This window comes from Rhodamnia argentea, chromosome 5 (genome assembly GCF_020921035.1).
Source record: "Rhodamnia argentea isolate NSW1041297 chromosome 5, ASM2092103v1, whole genome shotgun sequence".
NCBI classification, from domain to species: domain Eukaryota; kingdom Viridiplantae; phylum Streptophyta; class Magnoliopsida; order Myrtales; family Myrtaceae; genus Rhodamnia; species Rhodamnia argentea.
This window is the reverse complement of record NC_063154.1, coordinates 1,160,246-1,186,346: the sequence shown is the minus strand read 5'-3', so window position 1 is coordinate 1,186,346 and position 26,101 is coordinate 1,160,246. Positions and strand designations below refer to the sequence as shown.

The window sequence follows — 26,101 nt, the reverse complement described above, 5'->3', positions numbered from 1 at the left end:
TCCTCACGTGCTTGTCACGAGTCTCTCTTGGATTATTTTAAGTGTCAACAGGAATCAATGCGAGCTCTTTGTTCTGAAGGGAGAACTGCAAAAGCAGCTTTCGCAGAGTGCTGCGAGGCGGTCAAGGACACTGCCGTGTCGTGTGTCTGCAAGCTCGTCCCACGAGATCAAGTAGGAGGTCCATATGGAGAACGTCGTGTAAGTCACAAAGCATTGCGGGAAGCCGCTCGGCCACGGCATACAATGCGGATGTAACCAGAATTGGCGTTGTATGCTGTGGCCGCTTCTCGCAGTACTTCATGACAAACACGATGTTCTCCATGTTGACCTCCTCCTCGATATTTTGGGACAATTCCTTGCAGATGCACGACACGTCGGTGTCCTTGACCTCGTTGCAGCATTCCTCCGAGGCTGCATCTACGGTTTTTCATGGCGCTTTAGCTAGTTCTAGATTTGTTTTTTTCGTGCTTTTTTTTTTTTTTTGTCCTTTTTGGATTTGTTGAGAACGAAAATTTTCCATGTACTGTCAAAACCTTACTCATGCTATTACTGCAAATTTTACGGCAAATTTTTGTCTCCTTAGGATGCTCGTGGGTCTGTGTAGTTGACGTTCCACAAAGTTCCGATGGGCGGGATATTTCAGCTCTATGTCCAGAAATTCTATGCCGCCTCAGAGACGATAAGTGCGCAGTTGTTCTACCTCAACCACATTTGCCATGAAATGTCCCTCAACTTTAACCAGTTCTGCTGTAGCACATGGTAATCACTTTCTCTGAAATTTTTAGTGATTTACCACATTTGTCGCCACAAAGTTTTGAATCACTTTCTCTCAGAATGTTGAGCATCCGGGGATGCGGTCAGCTTCAGCATGTCTCTCGAGAGAAAATCTTTGACAAAAAAAGGGAAGACAGTGGATTTTTTCAGACAGTTTAATCACGAAACTTTGGAAACCAAGCCATGGAGGAGCAGAACTTGAAAGAATCAACATTGGCAAAACTCAAGGTTTGGCTGCATCTAATGTTACAAAGATCAATAATTAGGCGCTGTACATCAGAAACTATGCTACAATTTGTTCCCTGGACCATGAGGATGCACTTCACAATCTCTTCCAGTAGAGTCCTATCAAAATCGCATTTTTCACATGCTCCCCTGGGAACAGAGAATATTAGATATCTAACCATTTGATGGTGTTCTCGAGAACCTGCTCAGCTCGTCTTCAAGTGGAGCCGACTATGAGAAAGAGGCTCCACTGTTCATTCCAATTCTCCGGGAACTGCTCCTTCATGCTGCCAAATAAAAAGGGCAGCGAATCTTCCACCACAGATGGGTTCATACAACAGACTACTCCTGCATCTCTGTCTCATCGTTCGAGCTCTCTAGCATGTCACCATTTCCATCAGATTTATGGACTTCCGGCTCAGTTTCCCCTTTCTGTTGATTCTGAAGAGGCAAATTTCCATTTTTATCATTTACAGAATCATGGACTGCTGCATTATTCTCTTCATCATCGGCAAGCATATTTCCCAATTTGTTACCCGTAGGCACAGGCGTGCTAGCATTCTCAGTTTCCTGTGAAGAAGTTGAAATCATATGGTCATTAGGAACTCCATTGTCAGTCACGGCACCAGCTACTTGTTCAGGATAAGCCACATATTGATCCCATTGGGGGTTCCTCATCTGCATCGAAACAGGAGAAAATGAAGATCATGTTTAGCTCGTCCCAAGGTAAACATTAAACTAAGAACCAGCTTACAAGAAACAGAAAATCCTAGAACCAAGTTCTGCAAATCCTTTATTGGAATGAAAAATAAAGCAAGAAGCAATAGTTGATTTCAAGCTTGCTTCAATTTTCCAACTAAATTTTGCCAGTTATTTGTCCAATGCTATTCACCAATTTAGTCTTGCAAATACTCAAAGCTTCACAGCTTAGATTGGTTTATATTTCCCTAAACTACATAATACTTAAAACTAAGGAGCTCTCCATTAAATCATTGGAAATGTCATTTGGCAGACACTTTTCTCTCTTTCCAAAATGAAAAGTTACACCAACCGTGCTCCTATGTAATCACAAACAATACAACAGAAATGGCCACAGAATGCTCCATCGCAGCGACTTAAAGCAACTCAACTTCTTCATTATTAAGGTACCAAAAATGCCCACTTCATTGCTAAATTGCTATGTTGTGAAGGAAAAGATAAGTACCTGATATAGGCGATATATCTTATCCATGACAATGCTGCCCATCTCCTCAAGACCACTGACTAGATACCTATCTCTTGTGTCTTCAACGTGCCGATCGGTATATGATGTATCCTCGTAGAGATTCAGCGCAAGATGGTCAGGCCTTTGAAGTAATAGCCGGAATGTTGGCTGTAGCTCGTAGCATTGCTCAAACAAAGAGCGGCGACAAAAAACATACAACCCAAGTCGGGCACGGGACATGGCAACAACTAATCGTCTAACATCACGAAGGTGTCCAACAAAGCGAGTACGCACAAGAGACAGCAAGATGAAATCATTTTGCTGACCTTGGAACTTATCAACTGTAGTGACCTGTCGAAAATGGGAGAGAAAGGATAATTATCATTTCAGGGATTTATTTATATCTGGATAGAGGAATGGAGGAGAAATCTAAATACTATTCTCTTTGTATCACGTTCATTGATCAATCCTACATGGTACTTTGACTAAAGTGATGAGGAAAGTATATTTCATGCTTTTGACCCAAGTTTACCAATTCATCCCAAACTTCCATAAATATACTCAACTAATCGAGATTTCAATGCATATTGTCGACTAATTGAGATTTCAATGCATATGACAGAAGAAAACAAGAGTGAAACATGGAGGAGAAAAATCACTGTACGTCCTTTTCCAGAAATCTTATCAAAAGCACACCGAGCACGTAATTTATAAGGCCATAGACCTGCTAATAGAGTATTGCCACTCACAATAGTTTGGCATAGTAAACAACCTTTTCACAGATAAGTCATCAAATTTGTTATTATCTGTGAAAAGGTTGTTTACTATGCAACCTACTGCAAAAAATTTAACAGCGTTCCATGAATCTAACCAAAAATAAATCATCACATGAAACCATCAAACAAGTTGTTTTGACACTAAAAGAAATCTAGTATCAAGGACCAAACATAAAAACTGTAGTTAATTCATAAAAACATGTGATAAACCATCACAGAAGTCACAGCCAGTCATAGCTTACCTTGCTGGGAGGACCGATGAAGTTATAAGGAGCACATCGTCTGTTGATAACGTCACGGATCAAAAGTTTCTGGCCATTGTAAGTGGTCAAGATGGAAATCTTATTTGCCGGGTACCCTAGTAAGCGCATGTACATATAGACACTAACTACATATTCAGCCTCTCCTTCATTCTGATAGAACCAGGGGGAAGGGGCACTCTCACCTCTCCCATGGTAATCAGGCACGTCAATTAATTGATAATCGTAAGTGAACCCAGCATTGGCTTTGTGGAAGATGGCAGCCTCCTTCAGAAAAGGAAGGTCTCCCAAATCACGGTACCTCCAGTTATAAAGTTTGGCAATGCTTGGCCTGGCTCTACCCTGTGCATTAAGCTCAATGTAGGGTATACCCAGACGAACAAACCTAGTGAAGAGGCTCTGATCCATGTGGCTGTACTTCTGGAAAGCCATATTCTTTACAACTGGAGGCAACTGATGGTGATCACCAATCAATATACAGCGTTTAAGGCGTGCGTAACCATCTTCCTGTCTCTGAAGCAACATTGGGATGAAAGTCTCAATTTCTAGTATTTGGGCACTTTCTTCCATCAACAAGTTGTCATACTTGAAACCTAACTGAAGAAAATCTTTCCTTTTAAGGGCTGCATGAGTGCAAGTCATTGCCACAATCTTTGCCTGCTTGGTCATCAAGTAATTTGCTCGATCAGCTGTTGACTTGAGCAATTCAAATGCCCTACACTCTTCAAGCTCCTGAAACATGGTTTTAAGATGGCGAAAACACCCTTTAGCAGCTCGCATGTCCTTTTCAAATGACTGACCAGTAAAAACAGGCTGAGGAGTGTCAGAGAAGAACTCCTTAAAGGGGAAACGATCTTGAACAAATGTAGGTTTATCTTCATTATCAGCACAAGCAGCAAGAAATTGCTCCCAACGTGAATATACATGGAGCAACCAAAAGTAACCAGCTGTTTCACAAGTGTAGCCCACATCCTCAGGCAGTCCAAGCGATCTTGCCAGCCTTTCCACTTCACTAAGCAATTCTAATCGCCGAACAAGCATCGCATTGACACGACCTTGCCTGCTGAAGTCCAGATCAGTTGCCAGTTCTTGTTCTCCTTGACCTAGCCGAAGAAGATAGCGTGCAGGCACATCCCTCTGTAATCAACAAGGACGCCAATTGAAATCGAATTATATTTTTACAATTGAAGTCAATTTATAACATCATTGAAATCAAAGTTGGAAATATCCAAAGCACAAAGAAAATGAAAAGTGCCACAATCTGTACTCTTGGGTCTAGTTGCACCACAGAATAGTAGGTCCCATCATGTGAAACATGAACCCACCCAATTTAACTGTTAAAATAGAAGCAGTGCATGTTCTCGGTCTGTAGAAGACAATTTCCATCTTGACATGGTTGTGAAAGCTTACCTCCATAATCTTCTCAAAAAGGTCATTAAGAGCCTGATTTGAATGGGTGATTATCAACGTTCTCTGAGAAGGACAATTGTGATAAAGAACATTCAATATCTGCACTGCTGTATCAGTCTTTCCAGTACCAGGCGGACCAACAACCATCGTCAGTCCAGGTTGGATGCCTGATATAATTGCCCCAACCTGCAAAAACAATACAACTTGAATCAATCAGCATAAGATTCCTCTGACTTTTGGACCTTAGAATCTTGGGTAAGAAGAGAAATTCACTACCTGTGTAGGTGTGAATCTAACAGAATTTTGCTTCGGCTGATCTTGGGGATAAGGACCTGGATCAGGGGGAATATAAGCTTCAACAATGAGATTTTCCTTTTCAGAACCAGCGACATCATCCATAGAAGTATCAGATTTCCTGTTCCCAGGAAGAGCGTGAGTATTGGCTTTCAAAGTCCTCGGAAGTCTTATGCGAAAAGGGGGTTTCGGTAGGGAGTTTTCCGAGCCATCTGGATTCACGAAGGACACCTAAAGCCAGGATGGGAAAAACTGTTACTAAATGAAATTAGAAAATGTTTCACAGAAACTAAGAAGAAAAAACCATCACGATAACTGACCTCATATTCCGAGAAACTCTCTTTTAAATGGTTTGCGTCAAGGAAAGTATCTTTAAAATCTACAACGTCAAGAAGATCAGGCATATTAGTCCACTGTGCAGCAGAAGGATTCCCGTAGCCCAGAAATATGTTGTGCAACCAGTCAGGAACAATGCAATACTCATTCATTAGATCCCTTATGGATTCCAGTATTGCCTTGAAGTTGTTTTCCTTGGGTTTTCTCCTCATCAATACATTAAATGTGCCATAAACATCCTCTGAACCTTTTTCCGCAATATCGGTGACATCCATATGGTACTGCGCTGCATCCAGAGCAACAGTAACAGTCCTCAATTCACCCTTTGGGGGCTTCCACTCATCGCGTTTGATTCTTCCCGTAAAATCATTCATTAGAGTTCCCTCTTCATCACGGATCTCAATAATTTCACATCCCCTCACAGACTGAAGGCCAAGCCTCTGTGGCACACTAGCTTTTGACGCTTCCTCTGCACTAAGAGGCTCAAATGAAGGACGGATAGAGAGCAAAAATAGGACATCATGCTCTTTGAGGGCATTCCACTCTGATCTTACTTGAGCTTTATAACTGGAGATGCTAAAAGTTACTTCGGCTGTCACAGACGCAGGCTTAACCTCACCAATATTCGGCTGCTTTACCTCTGTTATCTTAAATTCTTTGAATGGCACAGCCATCCTCGACCAACCACGGAATGCAGTTTCTCCTTCATTATTGATGTACGCAAGGAGGTGCGGTACAGCCTCCTGAATATCCTCGCGAATCTCATAAGTGGACTCAAGACGAAAGAGATTAAAATTTCTTAGAAGATAGTCATGGAGTGTCAGGAACTGTAAATTGAGTTTGGGAAGAGCCAGACAACCTTCCCCCGAGTAATTTATGCTTGGTACAAGACTTTCATCCCACATGATCTGCTCATTGGGGTAGAGTGGAAGCGCATTGATAGCTTCTTTCTGAGACTGTTGTTTTCCAAAGTAGGATACCATCACTTCAACAAGAAAATCCACCCTATCTGACCAGGGATCTTCCTTAGATACCAGCTTAAGCTGCATATATAAAAGGGACAGGAACAGAGCATGGTTTTCCAGTATGAATACCCCAAGGAGAAAGATAAGTCTATGAGCACATGGCCAACTATGCCAACCAGAAAAGACACAAACATTGCTGTAAGATAGGCAAGTGATCCTTTTTTATTTTCTATATGTGTATCAAGGCGGAGCAAAGTACAAGTACGCCCACAAAAATGTGAAAAGGATGTCAAACAAAACGTGCCTATAAAGTGTTTAACATTGGAAACTTCAACTAATTGTAACAACTAAGTATTCCTCAAGTCTCGATGTTTTCAACAGTTGCATAATGCCTGTGATGAAGAAGCACCCTGAACCCTCTGTATAATGACTGTTCGGACCTATTTATCCGTCATTTCTTTTACTTCTTTCCTAAGGATGAACCCACTTACCAAATAAGAATAGAACCACCATAAAGCAGCTTAAACAAGAAATATTTTAGGTGATCAAGCTGCATTTTTGGAGGAAAACATCATAGTACATAATCAGAAGTTTTACAATTCAAACTGTCAACTTCTAAAAAATCTTTCTTATATGCCTTTTTTTTTTTTTTCTAATTTCCAGCAGGAACTCATACTCTGATACTCGTACACATGCATAGACAAAGGTTATAAAAGCACTTAAGATGCATCACATATATATTTCATAGAACACTTTCTTCGTCATATGCTGATTAATTTCTCTTTATTAGTTTCACCTAAAACAGATGCACTCTATTGCAGCATACTTCATGGAACTGGGATTACCGATTCAACATACAAATGTTTCCTGGAATGGCCAACACACATACAACTACGTAAGTGCTGCATTATTGTTTGCTTGATTCTGCTCATCTGTGTTATTCTAACACTCAGCCCTCAGATGAAGTAACACATAATATGTAGCCAAGGGACTGCATAGGTCAGGCAATGGTCAGCAGTCAACATTCCATCTTTGAGAAAGAAGTGAATGCGATGCAACTATGGACAAGTAGTATGAAGCACACCAGATGCCCAGTAAAGTTGATCATTAGATCAAAGGAAAGATCAGTACGGGAAACGGAAGACACAATAAATAAAAAATGTAATACTGACAAACCTTGTGGCAGACTAAGTCCCTCAACTCATCTTTGGTAAGTACAGACAATTTCTTTGAAAGATCGTTCCTCTTGTGAATTGCACCGATGTTAGCCAATGCAAGTTCTCGCAGCTGCAGGAACAACAAAGAATCAGGTAGAAGTCAATTGATGAAAGAGATGATCAAAATCAAGGAAAGGAGATGCATTTCCACCATTCTCAGGATCCATGAATGAACCAGCATTCTACATAAAACTGTGGCCATAACAAACCTTGGGGACCTTCTTAAAAGCGAGTAGCTGGAAAGACTGAAAGCGGTCATAATGAGACTGAACCACCTCATCATCTGTCAATTGTGTGCCGACATGGTCATTAATTTCAAAGCCTTCGTAGAACTGTAGTAAGTCAACAAGTTGTGCAAAGAGTTTTCCTTTTTCATGTCTATACAGGGCACTTAAATGGCATTTGGCAACGATGGCCACATCTTCCACAAGAGGCCTCAGATACCTGCTCATCAAAAATAAAAAGAAGGGTGAGGAATGCTGAAGCATAGTGGTTGCAGTAGCATAGTGGTGTCAGCACAAGGCTAAAAACATAATTCAGTTGAATATTTCAGAAGAATCCCACACAACCACCTTAAAGAGCCAACAACAAGAGAGAAGAAATCCCTTGAACTGATATGATAAAAAAATTCACGCACTATCCTCATGTTAAGTTCTTTTGCAACTATCAAACTCAATTATTTGCATTGCGAAATAAAAAGCTTTCAATAAAGCAACCTAGGCAGGTGACAAAAGCAACCACTGCAGCAGCTTTAGATGAAGTAGAAAAAAACCCGATACCTTCTTGTTGGCAGCTGGCTCAGAAGATCAATGAGGAATTCTATAAACCTCTCACAATATAGGACGGAAGCATCATCAACTTGTCCAGGACTGTAGGCATCAATTGTTCCATCATTCCCATTATCACCATCCGGTCGGGGGAAAACCTTGAAGTCGAGTACCTAGAATAACCAAACAGAATATTGATTTCATTGCGGAGCAAAAGGGCAGGTGACCAGCTGAAATTAGCTATAGATATATAAGCTCTATTAATTCACAGACAGTACCTCCAAAAACTCATCCATGAGATTCCTCAAGAACTTCGACTCCAACTTACAAGAGGGATCAAACTGCTCGCCATGTTTCGTGGTATCCTCACTCTCTCTCTTTATCATCCTTTTCCATTTTTTAATCAAATCAGGGTTGAGGCAAAGCTCCATCTACAATTGCAAGAAACCATGTGTCAGCTTTTTAAGATGCCCATCACACATGTGGGCGCACACATTTATCTCAAACGGAATAGAACTTGTAAGTACATAACATAATTATTAAAGATTCACATGGAGCATAGGCGCGCGCGCGCGCCACACACACACACACACATGTGGGCGCACACATTTATCTCAAACGGAATAGAACTTGTAAGTACATAACATAATTATTAAAGATTCACATGGAGCATAGGCAACTTATACCTGGAAACGACCAAACGACAAACTGTGCCAGGATTGCAGACTTGCTAATCTCAAAACAGTTTCACTGACAATTTCATCTTCCAAACTCTGCCAGGTGAAACAGCAGTCAACAAGATAAAATGGCAAGTAAATAAGTGCAGTTCTGATCACCCAGCTTATTCAAAGAAGGAATAAAGGCGACGCAACAATATTCCGCCCGAAATGAAGTTCTAAAAAAAAAAATTTATAACCTAATGCCCAAAATTCGAACATCCATGAGAAAACGGAACATACCTGAAATGCATAAATCATGAAAACCAAGTAATTAGTTTTCTCTGGTATACTTAACTCCCTTCCCTGGAAAAGAAAAAAGAAAAATAGGCATTCAGGCAGCAGCAAAAATGCAAGAAAATGATTAAACGCAGAATACCGACCAATTTTCCTAAATTACATCACTAAACACTCAGTGAAGTCACTTCGCATATTGCTGGTAGCAGGGCAAAAATTCCCTCAGAGGAGAGAAAGGTTAAGTACACGTTACCAGTGAATAGAAGGATACAAACCTCCTTAAGACGGAGAACCCTGTCAAGAAATCCCTTGAACTCATCCTTTCGGTCATAAAAGCACGTCCAAGCTGCCACATTCTCTCGAAACTGCAAGAGTCACATATGCATGAATTTATTCAAGTTCAAAGGCACAATTTCTTCGAACAAAGGATTATTTTCCTACGTAATGAGGGCAGTGCACAAACAAAAGAAAATCTTCCCTGCTGTCTCATCACATTCCCAGCCATTGCCCAAAGAAGTTACCTTGATTAGCTTATTAATTTGGGATATTAGACAAACGAAGAGAAGAGCCTCGAAGTCATATTGCTATTCCCACCTCACAATTAGACGTTTTAAACAGACAAATGTCAAATCAAAACTTGCTGCTCTTCCTCGTTGCCTCAATTAACCTGAGCAATTATCGAATCTCTCGATGAAAATTGAAAACCTAGCAATAAGAATGCAAGAACCAATTTCTTCACCAATATAACCTGCTTGGCCTACCAGCTCACGGATGTGGAAAACTTACTCGATACCACACATTACCACTCAAAAACTAAGTACACTAAATCGCAATACTCAAATCAGCAAAACCTCTAAAGCTCCAGCAAGTTCCCCGCAACTCACCTTTTCATTGACCATGAGAATCATCGACATGACATGCTCGAAAGTCGCGGTCTGCGGGTCAAAATTCGGCCACAGGTAGTTCTCCAAGTACTGGCTCACTTCGAGAATCATAACCCTCTGCAAGGGCACCGGCTTCCTTCCGCCCTTCACCACCAACTCCGTCTCGTAAATTTCCTTCACCAGCGCCGAATCGAACGGCCCCCTGCTCCTGCTCGCCTCATCGTCGTCGCCGGAAACGAGCCAATTGGCCGCCGCGATTTTGGTGAGGCGGTCGCGCTGGATCTCCGACAAGGTGATCGAGCCGGGGAGGGACGAACCGGGCTTCGACTCCACCGGCTTGTCGCCGAGCTGGTGGGACGACTCGACCGGGTACTCGGCGACTCGGTGGCGCTTGAAGTCGTAGGTGCCGGTTCCATACACCTTGGTCATTTTGGGGAAAGAGAGAGAGACTCTGAGAGAGTGAAGAAGAGCGAGGGTTTATGGTGGAGGGAACGAGCTCTCCTCCTCTCAAAGGCGGCGAAAGGAGTTCTTGAATCCCGCCCGAGGACGGTTTGGGCCCTCGCATTGGCGGTTTTTACGTCAATGCCATTGATATCAAGTGATTTTTTTTCATTTTTCTCAAATTCAGTTTGCTTCGCAAAAGTACTGAATAATTCGAAAATATTTTTTAAAAAATTAACGATTATATTGGTAAAAAATAATTGCTTCATAAATATTTATTTTCATTATTTACAAATATTTTTCAGGACTATGAAATTTAAACTTTATTCTTAAAAGTTATTAATTGTATTGCTCGGAATAATTAGCTCGTAAAAAATTTTGTTATTATTTACAATTATTTTCGTGAATGGTGAATTTTCTTTTTTCTTTTTTTACGTTCATTTATGTTTGTAAGCAATTAAAGTGAGCATTTTTTAAAAATACTTTTCAAATCACCTATTTCCTTCGAAACAAATGGAACATTAATGACTATTCTTTTACAACGAGAAAAAAAATTACCAAGGAGAGTAGATTTCAGTAAATGATTACGTGGTTGTAAAAAGTCAAGAAACACAATTTCAAATTACTAAAAACGACTTCACCGCATTAAAGTGTAAGTACACTAAAGTGCCATAATTTTTGTACAGCGCTCACTTGAATGACATAACTTTTTTTTTGCTCACTTGAGTGTCATCAAAGGAAAATTGTTCCCTTGAGTGCTACTTCCGACAAAAATTATTTACTCGAGTGCCACTTCCGGGGAATCATCCTATGTAGACTTTTTATTTATTTTTCAACAACATGTGATTTTTTAAATATTTTCTTATTTTTTTTTATTTTGATATTTTTCTTTTTATCTTATTTTTGTTGCTTTTTTGGCCTTGGCCGGCGAGGGTGACCGACGACCCTTGTCGGCCACGACTAGCTAGCCCAAGGGGCGAGGGCCGCCTCTCCCTAGGTCGGCGGGCCTGCAACGGCCCAGGGCAACTGTCGTTGCGGCCTCGATAGCGACGGGCGAGGGCCCTCGTGACCTTGTCTGTCATGGGCAAGGGCCATCACGCCTTCGCTTGCCATTGCCAAGGCCGCGACGGCCTTAAGTGAGGGTCCTCGTGACCCCACCGGCCGAGGGCGAGGCAGCCCTTGCCTCGAGGGTCACCGATCATGGTTGGCAAGGGCTAAGGGAGCAAAAAACAAAAATAAAAAGAAAAATTGCAAAATTTAAAAAAAAATTCGCGTGTACATAATCGTTTATTTGGTACCATATCGGCTTTTTCAATGTCCACGTCGGTTTTTCCGACGTCCATATTAGCGATAGCATTTAAGTAGTCGATTTTTTAAAATTGTGATACTCAGCCAAGCGAAAAAAAATTATGCCACTCAAGTGAGCGCCGTACAAAAATTATGACACTCATGATGTACTTATCCTCTGTATTCATTGCAATAAGGACTTCCCTGATTGGTCGAATTTTGACATTCTATAGCTGGGATGAAAAATTCTACCCACCCTTGATATTATAAATCATATTAATCGACTTTTTACGACAAGTGCAGAGTCATAAATTAGTCTAGTTGTGCCAAAAAAAAAAAAACTGATTCGGACGCTAAGCTAAAAAGAAAGAGCCACGTAGTCTTTCGTGGATGCATCGCCTGCCTTCGACAAAATGCAAAAATCAAAAGTTTGAACTTTTATTACACTAACGAAGGAAGTGGGAGTACGTACGATGATGATATGGCCTGGTCAATGTAGTCGGTCGTGCGCGACCGTATTGCGTTTTGAACGGTTGTTTTAAAGTTTAATTCACGGCGATTAAGCGTAGCTGTCTATTCCCAACGTGCTCTCCTTGACTGGGAGAAAACTGGCACTGGTGGCGCCGGTTCTTCACTCGGTCTCGCTAAGTCTGACACGAACAAAGAAGGAAAGAAGCTCGCAATCATGTCCATCTCCGACTCTGGCCCCTCTTCGGTCTCATGCCAAAGGTAATTCCGATGAAGCTACTCTCTCTCTCTCTCTCTCTCTCTGTGGGATTGGGAATTTCTCGTTTTGGGTCTGTTTGAACTTATATTTTTTAGGCTAGAATCAAGATCTCTATGTTGAAATCTCTCGATCTTGTACGTGGGTTTTTCTCACTGAGTGTCGTTTCTCATAAATGGGTTCTGGTCTTTTGCTACTAACATGCAATCCCGTGGCTTGGGAACTGCGATCTGCATCTTCTTGTCATCTTGAGTTTTAACTCCAAGCCCAACCTTATGTTCTGGTTCGTGGATAGCTTGATGTTATTGATTTGTATCAGCCGATATCCTGTCTGGACTTTGCAATATCAAACTGCTTCATCAGTAGCTGGAGCCACTGCTGTGATCAGTCTGCTCTTGATGTTGTTGACTAGAACTAGTGGTAGGAGTATCTTTGCTCACATCGTGTATTGACATTCTGTCTTTTTTTTGTTGTTGTTGCTGCTAACAATAAAATTTTTGTCACTATGTCTTGCTGTTTTAACTGTAATCGTGCGCGCTAAACACGTCATGGCCCCATAATAAGTCATGAAAGAGAGCTGTTTCCGCTCTCATTGTCATAATTCTATCTACCAGTGTAGCTATTGACTGTGTCTGGTGCCTTGTAAAACTATTTCTGTTGTTAATAGAAAAGACAAGATCTAATTCAGTTTTGGTGAGCATGTCAGCCTTGCCAGGCAGATGAGTGCTCTCTATTATGTGTTTGTGCCCAATGATGGACTCAATTGGTGGATTGTCTACCGCGCAATTCTCCTGTACCTACGCATGTTTCCTACTTTCTGCCTTCTGTTATGGGTGCTAAGAGGTTGTGTTGGAGTAAATCGCCTCCTTGAAGCATCAACTCCGCTTCATAAATTTACATTGCCATTTCTTGAACAGTTATCAATTGGTTACAATTTTCTCTGCAAGGTCAATAAGCATAATATGTTCATGCTACTGCTGCCAAAAGTCAAGAATCTAGGCCAGTTTTTTTCCCTGTATCGTCCAATCAATGCTGACTAGAAAGGAGTAATAAGAGTAGAAAAGAGATGATCTTTTTTCCTCCATCGAGGCAAGAAGTTTCTTTCTTGCCTTAAAGTACTCAAAGGCAACCATATCTCAGTTACATTTCATGGAGTTGAATCCTATTGCTCATTTGGGATTCATGTAGATGGGAAACCTGTTCTCCGTTTCTGATGTTTAGCTGTCCTTTGAAAGTTTCTTTCTCTCATTTTGCTCCTCTGTTTCCATGGTCCCCATAACTGAACAGGAATCGACACTATTTTGCTTCGTTACTGATTTCTTTATGTTCACAGATTACAAGGGAAGGTTGCCTTGGTCACTGGTGGAGCAACTGGGATCGGAGAGAGCATCGTGCGTTTATTCCACAAGCATGGTGCGAAGGTTTGTATCGCCGACGTGCAAGATAACCGGGGTCATCAGGTCCTGGAGTCTCTTGGTGGGGAATCTACAGTTTCCTATGTGCACTGTGATGTCTCCCTTGAAGATGATGTTCGCCGTGCAGTCGATGAAACAGTCAGTAAATTTGGTACACTCAATGTGATGGTCAACAATGCCGGGGTATCCGGCCCGCCATGTTCGGACATCCGTAATGCAGAACTGTCCGATTTCGAGAAGGTGTTCGACATAAATGTGAAAGGGGTTTTCATCGGAATGAAGCATGCCGCCCGTGTTATGATCCCGCAGAAGAGCGGCATCATAATCTCTCTAAGCAGTGTTAATAGTGTCATAGGGGGCTTGGGCCCACATGCGTACACCGGGTCCAAGCATGCTGTTTTGGGGCTGACACGGAATGTAGCAGCCGAGCTAGGAAAGCATGGGATACGCGTGAACTGCGTCTCTCCCTATGCAGTTGCGACGGGCCTGGCATTGGCTCATTTGCCCGAGGAGGAGCGGACTGAAGATGCCATGATGGGTTTTCGCTCCTTCGTCACTGGGAATGCCAACTTGGAGGGAGTCGAATTGACAGCAGGGGATGTGGCGAACGCGGTCCTCTTTTTGGCCAGCGACGACGCGAGGTATGTGAGCGGGCTTAATCTCATGGTCGATGGGGGTTTCACATGTTCTAATCACACTTTAGGAGTCTTCAGATGATCAATTGGGGACTTATCCACTGCACATACCATGCTGTACTTGCCTAAATTGTGGTCACTTGGATACTGGTGGGTTGTATCATCAGAGATGGATCAAGAACAACTGGGTGTACTGGATTTTATTATGGCCAAGGGAATTAATTAGGCTTTTTTGCTTCTGCATTTGTTGGAGATGAATTCGAACACTACCTGATCTCTGTTCTTACCCGCAGTAACTTCTGTAATAAAAGTATAACTGTCATGTACTATCTTCACCCAGGTAAAATATAGTGTGGTCGTGATTAAACATAAAAATCTGTGCTTTATATGTTCTAGTTTCGAAGGGATTAATGTATTGACAGTTAGAACGATTAGCTTTATCTTATGTCAAATCAGAATAGAAATCTAGAAGTAACTACAAGATATCTCTCTCTCTTTTTTTTTTTTCCTCATGGCGACCCTTTCATTATTATCATAAGAGTTCACACCCACTAAGGGATATCTGATTTGAGCCATATCTATTCTACATCACCTGCGACTCAAATGTCTTCGGTTGTCGATTTCATTTCCGCGACCTGATAACATTTCTAGATACTAGGAAGTTTGTATAAATAAGATATGCCATAATTAGATAGGGCAGCATGAGCCTCAAAGGCTCGCTCAAGATGTGAATCGAGATCTTGATTTCACGAAAGATGGGTGACCCATTTAATGATTAAGCCAACAACCTTGGCAAGTGAGATGCCCTTTTATCTTGTGTGTCATTTATAAGCACACCAAACATAAAGCATATGCTACGTGTAGATATACACAAGATTATAGGAAATTACCAAAAAAAAGTATTAAACATATTGTATTTGTATCAATTCAATCATAAATATTTTAATTTAGCTAATTTAGTCACGAACCTTTTGATAATATGCCAATGTAGTTCATCCAACTAATTTTGACTGAAAATCGCTAATTTAGACATCGACTATTCTACATGGCACCATTGGTGCTAACGTGTACAAATTTTGTAAATTTTCATGTTTATTTTTTTCTTATTTATTTAATTTTTTTATTTTATTCAATTTTTTTTTTTTATATTGTGATCGGCAAGGGCTTGGCAACCCTCCCCAAATCTAGGCGGGGGTTGCCTTGTCTAGGCCATCGCCGGCCTCTCTTATAGCGGCTCGCCCTCACGGCCATCAAATGTGGCTAGTCTCCAACCATCGTTTGAGACTAGCCACCAGCAAAAAGGAAAAATAAAAAATAAAAACCTAAAAAAAAAAGTTAACAAAATTGTCCATTCATCGCTGGCCATCCCACAACGGACGGCCAGAGCTATCTAGACCGCCATGTTAACGTTTTTTGATCAAAATTGGCCGAAATGATTATATTAGCAAATCTCCAAAAGGTTTAGGATTAGATAGGCACAAATCAATAATATTTAAAATTGAATTGGTACAAATATGATAGATTTAAGGCTCTTTTGGTAAATTTTCCCAAAACTACACAAGGCCCAAAATAAACCAAACGAGGCCCGTTGGAATATACACACATGCAACACATGGGCTCAGTAAGACTACATAACACTGGAAATAAGTACATGTTCGGTGAAAGCACGAATGTACAATCACAGCACCAATACCAGACACATTTGGATGAGTCTACTCTTCCAATTACTTCAAGATTCACTAATCTCATCCTCGAGAAAGTCCTCGAAAAAAGACCCTCCATTTGCGTTGGGTGTCTCCTAAGAAATCATATCGATCCATACCCCATTTCCTATTCGCGACTCCGAGGTCACGAAATGATATGAGCGTCTATAAAGCTCCCGAAATGGCTATGGCCCCCGCGAAAAATATAAGATCAAGACTAAGCAGGACATAAGAAAGTAGAAGAACCCTATTTCAAATTATAGGTGTGTGGCAAGGAAAGACGTGTGTATATGCGAATCGGTATCATTCTTCTCCCTTGAGGCCTAAAAAGTTGAAAGCACGAGCGCATCACCGAAAGGCCAAAGTGAGGCGTTCAAGTGTCGGCTAGAATACAAAAGAAGATCAGCAAAATCTCAACGTACTACGTGGGACATGTATAGGAACTTATACAAAGCACACCGATGTTGAAAGCAAGATCTTGACGAACGATGTCCTCCGGTCTGAATTTCCGTTTGCTCCATGTGTCCATTCCGTCACTAAAGATCGTTTCTTTCTTCTCTTTTTGTCGAATATGAGAGGAGGAAAGAGGAGCCGATTTGAGAGGAGGAAAGAGGAGCCGATTCGGCGGGTAGCGTCGCGTGTAAGCTGATTTTAAGATGGTCGTGTTTTTCTTCTTTTTATTTGTGGTTTTGACGAAGATTGCGCTAGACTCGAAAGTTATGCACGTGAATTTGCTAGATTGCATAGTTTACAGAGCTACTTTAAGATCGACCCCAGGAATTCTCAAATTGAATAGTAAAAGGATGAGATTGGAAAGGTTGACATCCAAGATGTGATGGGAAGAAAAATGGAAGGAGTTCGTTAAGAAGAGATAGTGAAATGTTTAATTTCAATGACAAATCGTTTGAAAAAATGGGGTCATGGGCCGGTGGGCGTTCTTGATAAGGGAAATTGAAATTGATAAAGGAAGCGGGTCAACTTGATTTACCTTTTCTTTATCTTATTTGCTGCTCAGGCTTTACAGACTATGAAAGTTGAAAACATGTTGCAGAGAGAGAAGGGACGAGGAGCGTCTGTCTGGATTTGGAGCTTTGTCACGGTGGATCCCACCATCGCCGACCACCACCACCACCACCACCAACGCCCACCACCGCCCCCAACTTTTCTTTTTGGAAATTGCCGCCCACCCATTTGCTTACGCCTCCTCCGGCTTGCCCAGTCAACAGTGACATGTTGCATTAAATAAAAAAGGGAGAACCTTTGCCAAGTCTTTTGAACATACAGTATCAACAGCAGAAACCATCTTCATCTTGTCATTGGATTTTCGAATTCTCTTGAATCTGTCGACAGGAACATCGGATTTTACGCGCATAACATGGTTTATTCGATCGAAATCGTGTTCAAGAAACACGAGTATCTGATATGATCTCACCAAGATAGGCCCTGTACCTACTGAAAATGAAGGTTTCAAATCACCATACTCATACCCAATCCCAACATTTAATAATACCCGGTGGACCGTAAGAGGACTCTAGAACTATTTCATGCGTGACACAGGGGTTCAAGCCTCTGTAAGGTGAACCCCACCAATGCAAAGATGCCTTCAGAAATAAGAAACAAAGCGAGTGCCATTTTGCAGATTTCCCAGGGCACACGCACATCAACCAAAAGTAATTGCATCCAAAAGATGCCCTTGTTGAAAGGGTCCCAATAGAGACCCAAATGTATGCTAGTGCATGTCAGCATCAGACCGCAATCTCAACCTCATTCAAATCCACCAAGAAACACAAAGAGGCTAACCTCAAGACCTAAACTTAACCACAGCAACAAGGAATCTTTCCCTTGTTTGTTTTCTTGGAATTCCAAAGTGGAAACTTGCCGTTGGCTTTCTTTTCTGAAGCTTCACCTCCCTGGTACCGCAGCAAAGGACACCCGTTTTCTTATTCCCTCTGGTTTGTTTGTCCTAGTGGATTTCTTTTCCTTTGAAGATGGTCCAAAGAAAGGTTGCCGATAAGCTTGGAATCCAAGCTGATCGAATAAAGTCCGAGAAGCTATCGGCGACCTTCAGACCCTCTTCTCATCAGAACCACGACGGCAAAACCAGAGGGACTGACCTGAAAAAGAAGATGAAGAGGTCAAGACCGATGAAGCTCTCCAGCTTCGACGGCTCGAGATCAGCTGCCTTCAAGAAGGAAGTAGCGCAACCCGGAAGACCGCCGCCCTGCGTTGCTCCGACTTCCGCAGCAGCTTTGCAGAAGCAGTCTCCCATCAAGCCAAAGGGTGCTGTGCCTAACTATATGAAGTCCACCAGCTGTTCAGTTGCCAGAAAGGAGTATTCTCAGGTAATTTCGCAGACAACTAAAACTGGTTCTGATACTAAGAATCTGCATAGAAGAACTTCTGGTTCTTCAAAACTGACCCCTGCTTCGTCTGGTAACACATCCCCGAAGAACCTAAAGAGGTCATCCAGTTTGAAACTAGTTAGGACTCTAACGAAGACCCCTAGTTTCAAGCCTGCAAGGTCATCAGTCAAAAGGTGTTCCAAAGTAGTTCTCTGTGCAGACATGGATGCCCAGAGAGCTACCTGTTCTTCGACTCTGAAGGACTCGAAGTTTCCTGAATACCTCATGCTTAATCCTGGCGGAACCGAAGCAGACGGAACTTCAGCGACGAAGGTCTGTCCCTACACTTATTGCTCTCTCAATGGTCATCACCATGCTCGATCGCCTCCTCTCAAGTGCTTCCTCTCGGCACGGAGACGGTTGATGAAGACCCAAAAGAATGCAAAAGTAGTGCCTCTAACCCCAAACGATGAGGGTCTTGATGGTAAACCTGCTAGTGAGGAGGAAAAAATTGGACTGGAATTTTTTGTTGAAATTTACGCTAAAACTGAAGATGAAGTCTCTTCTTCCATTGGAAGAGTTGATATTAAGGAAGAAATGGTTGAGTTAGCAGGGGGAAGCAAAGATGCTGATATCACCACTTACGAGGTAACTGCAGATGAACAAAAAGCAAAATATGCAGATGATGAGCAGAGTGATAAGAAACTATCTGATGTGTCGTCACATTGCGAAGACGATCTTAAGCGAAACCTAGAAGGGTATATTGATGAGAGTAACAAAATGGTCGAAGGTGAGAGCTTTTGTGGAGAAAGTGTCAAACTCCTGGACTCCTGTTCAGAAGATTTGGGTATGGAGTGGGATGCGGGAGAGGATGCTGTTTCAGAGCTTGATGGAGAAGAGATTTACTCAACAGAAGAGGATAATCTATCATGTTCAGATATTGAGTACATAGCAGAAATAGAAGATCCTACTTTGCTCAAAATAGCTGCCGTCGCTTGTCAGAATATTGACAGCAATTGGAAGGAAATTTCCAATGATCAAGCACTGAACGAAGGAAAGCATGCAAGCTTTGATGTCCAAATGCCAAGCCTTGATATGGAAGTTGGAGGTGAAGATGATGCGCTGCGGGGTTCTGAACCTAGCCACGTCTTTGATTACTTAAGCTACAGCGACGATTCATCCATAGAGGATGAATTTGAAGATGTGAAAAACCCCAATGGAAGTGGACAAGCTTCACTAGAGGAGGTCCTCGCAGAAGTAAAGGCATCCTTTGAAGAGGCTGAAGAAGAAAACGTTCCTGGTGCTGACAATGTCAATGCCAATATGCTTTTGAATGCAGTCAGTGACGAATCCAACAGCTTGGACATGATAGGCTATGCCCCATATGATCAGAAGAATAATGACGTTTCCCAAACATCTGAGTTCGATGCTCGTCCAGGTTTGACAGAAGATGAGGAGGCACAAGTTCATACGGATCTTACCACCAAGTGTAGCAGCCTCGATGAGGAAATCCTTCACAATGATGTTGGAGAGAGAACAACAGAAGCAGAGGATAATCATGATTCTGCATCGGTGGCAACAACCATGAATTCTGATCAACCATCCGAAAATTCCTGCAAAGGTGATGAAGACACGCCAACACATGCAGTGGATGATGCTGAGGAGCAGGAAGATCCAAGAAGTAAAAGATCTTACCAAGACGAATACTCTGGTGGAGAACCTCCTGAAATGGAAGGAGGGAAAACTACAGAGCCTGATTCAGCAGATTCAATCCTCAAAGAGGACAATTCCACTGAAGTGAAGTCAACGAGGATATACTCCAGGTTGAAGTGCAATCCTGATGAAGAAACATTTGATTCCTTTAAGAATTTGAAGGGCACAACCAGATGTAAAAGATCCGGTGAGCCGAGTGAGGACCTACGGAGTTTTAACCCGAAAGAACCGAACTATCTGCCACTACCTCCTGATCCAGACGCTGAAAGAGTTGATTTGAAGCACCAGATGATGGATGATAGGAAAAATTCAGAAGAATGGATGCTTGACTATGCACTCAGACAAACTGTGACAAAGCTAGCTCCTGCTAGGAAGAGAAAGGTAGCACTTCTGGTCGAGGCTTTCGAAAAAGTCATGCCAACTTCAAAGTATGAAACCCATCTTCAAAGCACATCAGCAAGCTTCCCTCATGCAAGACCTATTCAAGCTTGCAGCTGAAAAAGATCCCTAAAGCAAGGTAAAAACCTCCTAGTATTCCTCCCTCTTTTTCCCCACTTTCAGAAGTATCCTTCTAATTCATCACTGTCACTAATTTCCTGCTGCAGGTTATAAGCAACAGGGTGCATTTCAAGCAGGTCGAGAGGTTTGGCAGGCATCACAGGCTTGATAGAGCATACCCTATTCGGCTCTTACATTTCGGATCGGGCAGCTTGGAGAAGGGAATCATGGGACAAACCTTGAACTGCTCCGAAGGCAGGCAAACTACGAGTGTCTACTTGGTGGCCAAAAAAAAAAAAAAAAAAAAACTGTTTTGAGTGTCAAGCTTGTTGATATATATGCACCGTCGGTGCAATACATGGCGTTTGAATTTCCTTATGAACAGGGTATCCATGTAGCCTCAGTTGTAGGGGCACTTGGCTCCAAACTCCCGTGACTTATTCTATTTGATGTTTGTCTGATATAATGTATTGCAAGATCATGTTTATGCTCTAAATTGGTCTGAGAGTAGTTTTTGCACTGGCTTACAGTTATGAAAACCTAGGTTCTGGACAACACACATGGACTTCGTGCACTAACAGGAAGATCTTGATAGCTATTCTCCCTATGAAAAGAGGAAACATATAAACCTATTTGAGTTCATGCAAGATTTTTAGAGGATAATCACATGATCTTTTAGTAATCAGTGACCAAATTTAGCCCATCATCGACCATACAAGCAACTCAGAGAGATCGGTGGCAGCGCTACATGATGTGCTCTCATCACCTTGCAATCAATACCAAGCCTCTGCACGGGCATGCGTACTGTTACTGTTGCCTGTAGAGCGGTTTCTTTCTTTAGCCTTCTTCAAGATGGAAGAAGTCTGTGAATATCCATCACTGATCAAGCGAATACCACCCTAAAATCAAGTAATAAAGCTTGCAAACTTTTATCTTCTGCCAACTAGTCGTTTGTCTTGGAAAGAATGTACAGCAAAAATTCTCACAGCATGGCATGGAGACCGTCTGCCGTCAAGAACGAACTTAAATTTACAGTGTAAATGCTGGTAATATAAACATTATATCATAATCGACTATAGAATAAATCCTTGTAAAGGTACAAAAAGAACACATCACAAGAAAGCTATCCCCAACAAGCTAGCGAGACATATCTAATCGAACGTCAATTGCAGGACACTCAATAAGGACTGATCTCAATTCTGCAAAATAACGACTGGATTCCGAACTTTGCACCTTTGAACCCACAGTAAGGCCACTAGCTTCTGCCACTTGGCTTTCTTGTGTTGTTTTGTCAGACATGATTTCATCACTAAATAATTTGAGAGCATCTGGTGTAGAGAGAGAATTAGCAGACTTATACAAGTCTTGGAACTTGTCTCTGTGTCCTTGATCTTCCACTAGCCTCTCTTTCAACACATCAGGAAGGCAAGCGAATGCACTTAATAGGCGTTGCAGATGGTCAAGACAATAATTTCACAAGTCAATGATCAATCTCCCAGAATTGGTCAATACAAATCTCAATGTAATCTAGAAACATGTCATCATTAATTTATGTAACTCTTTTGTTTTACCTGGTGGCACCTTTAACAAGACCCCAGTTGTATCCGATGGGCACTGATTGCTTAAAACCAATATTGAATCCCTCTTGTGCAGAAGCCTCTTTTCCGGCTATTAGTCCATCACGATAACCGATCTAGCATTCGTCAGATAAAGATTAGTCTTATCCAAGAAAGAGAAATACTAGAACTTACAAATTCAAAATTCTTTATTACTGTGTAAAATTGATCATGCCTCCTTTGCCACTCTCTGGCCAAGTCAGATGATTCACCGAATACCTCATCTGAATCATCCCATGCCAATGCATCTTTGTCCACCAACTCAGAGTCATCATTACCTGAAGCAAAACATAAAAAGACTCGTACTTCTAAAGATAAATCTTTCAAGTCTTGCTCACACCTATAAAGGGACGTGATACTTTTAAGAAAGTAGTGATAAACTGATGAAGATAATGTAAACATATATCTATGCAAAACTGACTAACAGCTAAAAACAACTCTTACCAAGAAATTGGTGGTCATTATGGGCAGCGGAACTAGGACTTAATTCTAGCTGTGAGAGTCGCAAACTCTCAGAATAGAGCTCTTCAGCAAATTTATGCTCCATCTACAAAAGGAAAGCAAACATTTTATCCAATTCCTTGATCCTACAAGAAACCACAAAGATTTCTTAATGGCTAACACAAACGTTGCATTAAGCTAAAAAGAAAAAATGTGACTAATTATTCCAAACTTCCAAACCCATCATCCACTGACCATGCTGAATTGTAAAGAAAAGCTGATGGATTTCTAATTGGCTAACATGAATTTTGAGTTAATCAGATAATGAATGCACAATTTTCCAGTATTTTGCCCAAGATGCTGCCCAAATTCAAGCTAGGCTTAGCCAATGAATAACAGCAGAAAACCAAAGACTGAATCAAATGATGAGGATAGCACCAGGATTACAACACAAATAATCACACAAAAAAACCAAGTAATCCCAGATAAATTCATGGCTTGCCTGTTAGAAATCAGTTCAAGGAGGACACTTCTTGGATATTCAATAACCTATACCTACGAATTCCATTGAACCCAGAAATGATACATTGGAAAAATCTTTTGGGTCTTCCAATATCAATAGGTTGATTGTTTCGCTCCTCTATCTTCCAAAAGGAAAAAATATCTCTGAGAGTTGTTTCCTGGATCCGAAAGAAAGTGCTTGGGTTCTCCCAATAACGAAAAAGTGTATCATGCCTGAATCTAAACGAGGTTCGAAGAAGAAGAAGAAGAATAACAGAGAGAGTAGTTTTAATCAGTTCAGTTGGGGGAACTTGAAGGAAACTAGGCTTCCCCCACTTTTTAGCTTCTTCCAAACAACCTGTCCTACTACTTCTTTTTTCGGGATAATTGCTCAAAATCCCCCTGCTTTGCACCATTGCACAATAGCCCCGAATTTTCCAAAAATTTCAGATTATCACCCTCAACTTTGGGCCTCCAAACTTTGAAAAGTTGCAGATTACTCCTTCAACTTTGATTTTGTTGCAGTGGCTAGTTTTCCATCTGAATAGCAATTAAATGTTACCTGAAGATGGACCTATCATATTTTTGATGGAAAAAACCACTAATTCAATTAAAAATATATAAAGAGGGAATGCATGGTTAAGAAAATTTAGCAGAGGTTATTTTCTGATCAATAAAATGAGTTAATCCAGGGTATCACTTACACTATGCAGATGATGGAACAGCTAGCAACTGCAACAAAACTCAAAGTTCAAAGGCCTAAACTGTTACTTTTCAAAGTTCGGACGCCATTGTGCAACAGTGCCAAAGTTTGAGGGAGGACAACCTATAGCTTTTTACAGTTTAAAAGCTATGGCACGATGGTGCCAAAATCTGGGGACGATTTAAGCAATTACCCCTAAACTTTTTTGGCTTAATTCCCTAAAAAACCCCCAACTTAGGCTCCAATCCCAAATTTTCCCCGAACTCATCATAAAAAAATGAAAACCTTCACTTTTGTCCCAAAATCTTCCCCGCATCCAAAAATCGCAATTAATTCTTCAGAATTATTGACATCAGGACTAATTAGAGGTTTATTATCGGAATTTGCGTCTTCACCAACATCTTCACCTTTATATGGAACAAAAACAATCTCTCGGTGTTGCTAATTTTGAGAAAACCAGTGACGATTTTTGGACAAGAAGTAAATTTCGGACTAGAGTGAAAGTTAGTGATTTCTTTTTTTAGATAAAAAAAAGTTTGCAGTAGAATTAGAATTGTACCAAAATTTCAGGTTTTTAGGGAATTAGGAATTTTAGTTTTTATGAGCACGGCTGCCTATTGGGTGGTAGTCTGTCACGATGCCTTTTTGTGCTGCTCGCTAATGAGTCTCATGGTTTAAAAGCATCACCTCTATGATGAGTCCTAAATTCAAGTTAACGTAATTACACAGGCAGACAAAAGCAAATGCAAGTAACCAACTCAAATTAGTGAAGTCTCTCACACGACACAATTCAGAATGCCATGGAATTTTTATTCCATAACATTGTCATGAAATTGACTTCCAAAGATATTGAGCCTCCAAAATCGATCCAAGAATAAATTTTTTCGGAGTTCAGATAAAGAGAATCGTCCACAAATTCTAGATTCAGCTCATAGCGGCATATCATCGAACAGTTGTTGGGCAACTCCAATTTCAAGCATATCACTAAAGTTGTGTCAAGATAGGGAAGACCAGCAGATGCATTTCATCCAATATGGAAGAAGAAATCAATCCAAACAAAAAATAGAGAAAATGAAAGGGAAATACCACTCACCTCTTCGATAGGATGAATTGTGGCCACCGTTAAACTGAGGAGCACTGAAAAATGATTTCCAAGAGAAGAAAGATTTAACGCAAGGACCAATTCAATGCAGTCTCGGGGTCGCTTTTCGAAACGCTCAATGATCGAGCGAAGGGTGGTGAATCACTCGGTGGGGGTAAGATTTTTGCTCTTCCTTCTACCACTCGTGTTGTTTCGAGAAAGCGTCGCGTGGCGAGGTTTCGTTTAGAATGAACAAAGTGTTTGATATCGTGACGGATGGGTGACGGGAGAAGGTTTCAATGGCCGCCACCTGTCCAAGCAGCAACGCCACCCACCAGTAAAAGAAGGCAGCCGGAGGAGATCGGCTCATGAGCAGGGTAGTTCCCGACTTGGAATCGAAAACCGACCCTGTTATTCTTGGAATCGGCTTGTAATACACCCGGTCGGTTCCAAGACTCTAATGCCAAATGGGGAACCGGTCGCAGCCTTTTATTTTTCATTTGTTTTTATTTTTGTATAATATGCAAGTGTCAAATATTAATATGATTTTTTCTCTTTGAAGATAATATGTCAAATACACTCAATTTTAACAAATATTTTCTATTTTAAAAATGTTAGAATCAGGGGTAAATCTATTCAAAATCGGTTTGGTTTAAGATTCTCTAAGCAATTTGTTGCCTCAGTTTTGCGCACCAATGGAGATAATGAAGGAAAAGGCCTGCTTTCCATGGATGGCATTAGGGAATTCTTGGTTAATTATTTTCTCGTTACCCTGATTAAAAGATTATGTTGGGAGTGATCATTAATTTCTTTTTGGGTAGCGAGTACGGATTTACTATTTTATATTGCGATTGGTTTATTTAATTTGTTCGTTTAGTTGAGCTACCAACCTTAGTGAAGAAATAAAAAGTAGAGATTAGTGCAATGAAAGATTTA

General features: G+C 41.2%; 4 protein-coding genes across 5 annotated transcripts; 2 read left to right on the top strand and 2 right to left on the bottom strand.

The window, feature by feature from the left end:
* Positions 1–964: 964 nt before the first annotated feature.
* LOC115742289 (RNA helicase aquarius) lies at positions 965–10,566 on the bottom strand. The gene is made up of 14 exons (XM_030676490.2): positions 10,066–10,566; positions 9,457–9,546; positions 9,188–9,250; positions 8,915–9,001; positions 8,507–8,659; positions 8,241–8,401; positions 7,671–7,905; positions 7,421–7,531; positions 5,264–6,322; positions 4,926–5,174; positions 4,650–4,835; positions 3,222–4,376; positions 2,204–2,554; positions 965–1,677 (listed from the first exon to the last, which is right to left on the bottom strand). Exons 1-14 carry the CDS (start codon positions 10,492–10,494, stop codon positions 1,342–1,344), a joined length of 4,665 nt encoding a protein of 1,554 aa, XP_030532350.1. The 5' UTR covers positions 10,495–10,566; the 3' UTR covers positions 965–1,341.
* Positions 10,567–12,406: 1,840 nt separating this feature from the next.
* LOC115742292 (xanthoxin dehydrogenase) lies at positions 12,407–14,801 on the top strand. The gene is made up of 2 exons (XM_030676494.2): positions 12,407–12,522; positions 13,851–14,801. Exons 1-2 carry the CDS (start codon positions 12,479–12,481, stop codon positions 14,647–14,649), a joined length of 843 nt encoding a protein of 280 aa, XP_030532354.1. The 5' UTR covers positions 12,407–12,478; the 3' UTR covers positions 14,650–14,801.
* A 3,162-nt stretch (positions 14,802–17,963) lies between these two features.
* Positions 17,964–21,319, top strand: LOC115742290 (calmodulin binding protein PICBP). The gene is made up of 2 exons (XM_030676491.2): positions 17,964–20,842; positions 20,931–21,319. The coding sequence occupies exon 1, from the start codon at positions 18,259–18,261 to the stop codon at positions 20,821–20,823; it is 2,565 nt and encodes an 854-aa protein (XP_030532351.1). The 5' UTR covers positions 17,964–18,258; the 3' UTR covers positions 20,824–20,842; positions 20,931–21,319.
* A 441-nt stretch (positions 21,320–21,760) lies between these two features.
* Positions 21,761–25,430, bottom strand: LOC115742293. 2 transcript variants are annotated; one of them, XM_030676496.2, is made up of 5 exons: positions 25,178–25,430; positions 22,884–22,986; positions 22,596–22,717; positions 22,395–22,516; positions 21,761–22,261 (listed from the first exon to the last, which is right to left on the bottom strand). In XM_030676496.2, exons 2-5 carry the CDS (start codon positions 22,984–22,986, stop codon positions 21,961–21,963), a joined length of 648 nt encoding a protein of 215 aa, XP_030532356.1. In that variant the 5' UTR covers positions 25,178–25,430; the 3' UTR covers positions 21,761–21,960. The 2 variants fall into 2 exon arrangements, with proteins under 2 accessions (XP_030532356.1, XP_048135153.1); XM_048279196.1 differs by lacking the exon at positions 25,178–25,430 and adding an exon at positions 23,136–23,322.
* Between the last annotated feature and the right edge of the window lie 671 nt (positions 25,431–26,101).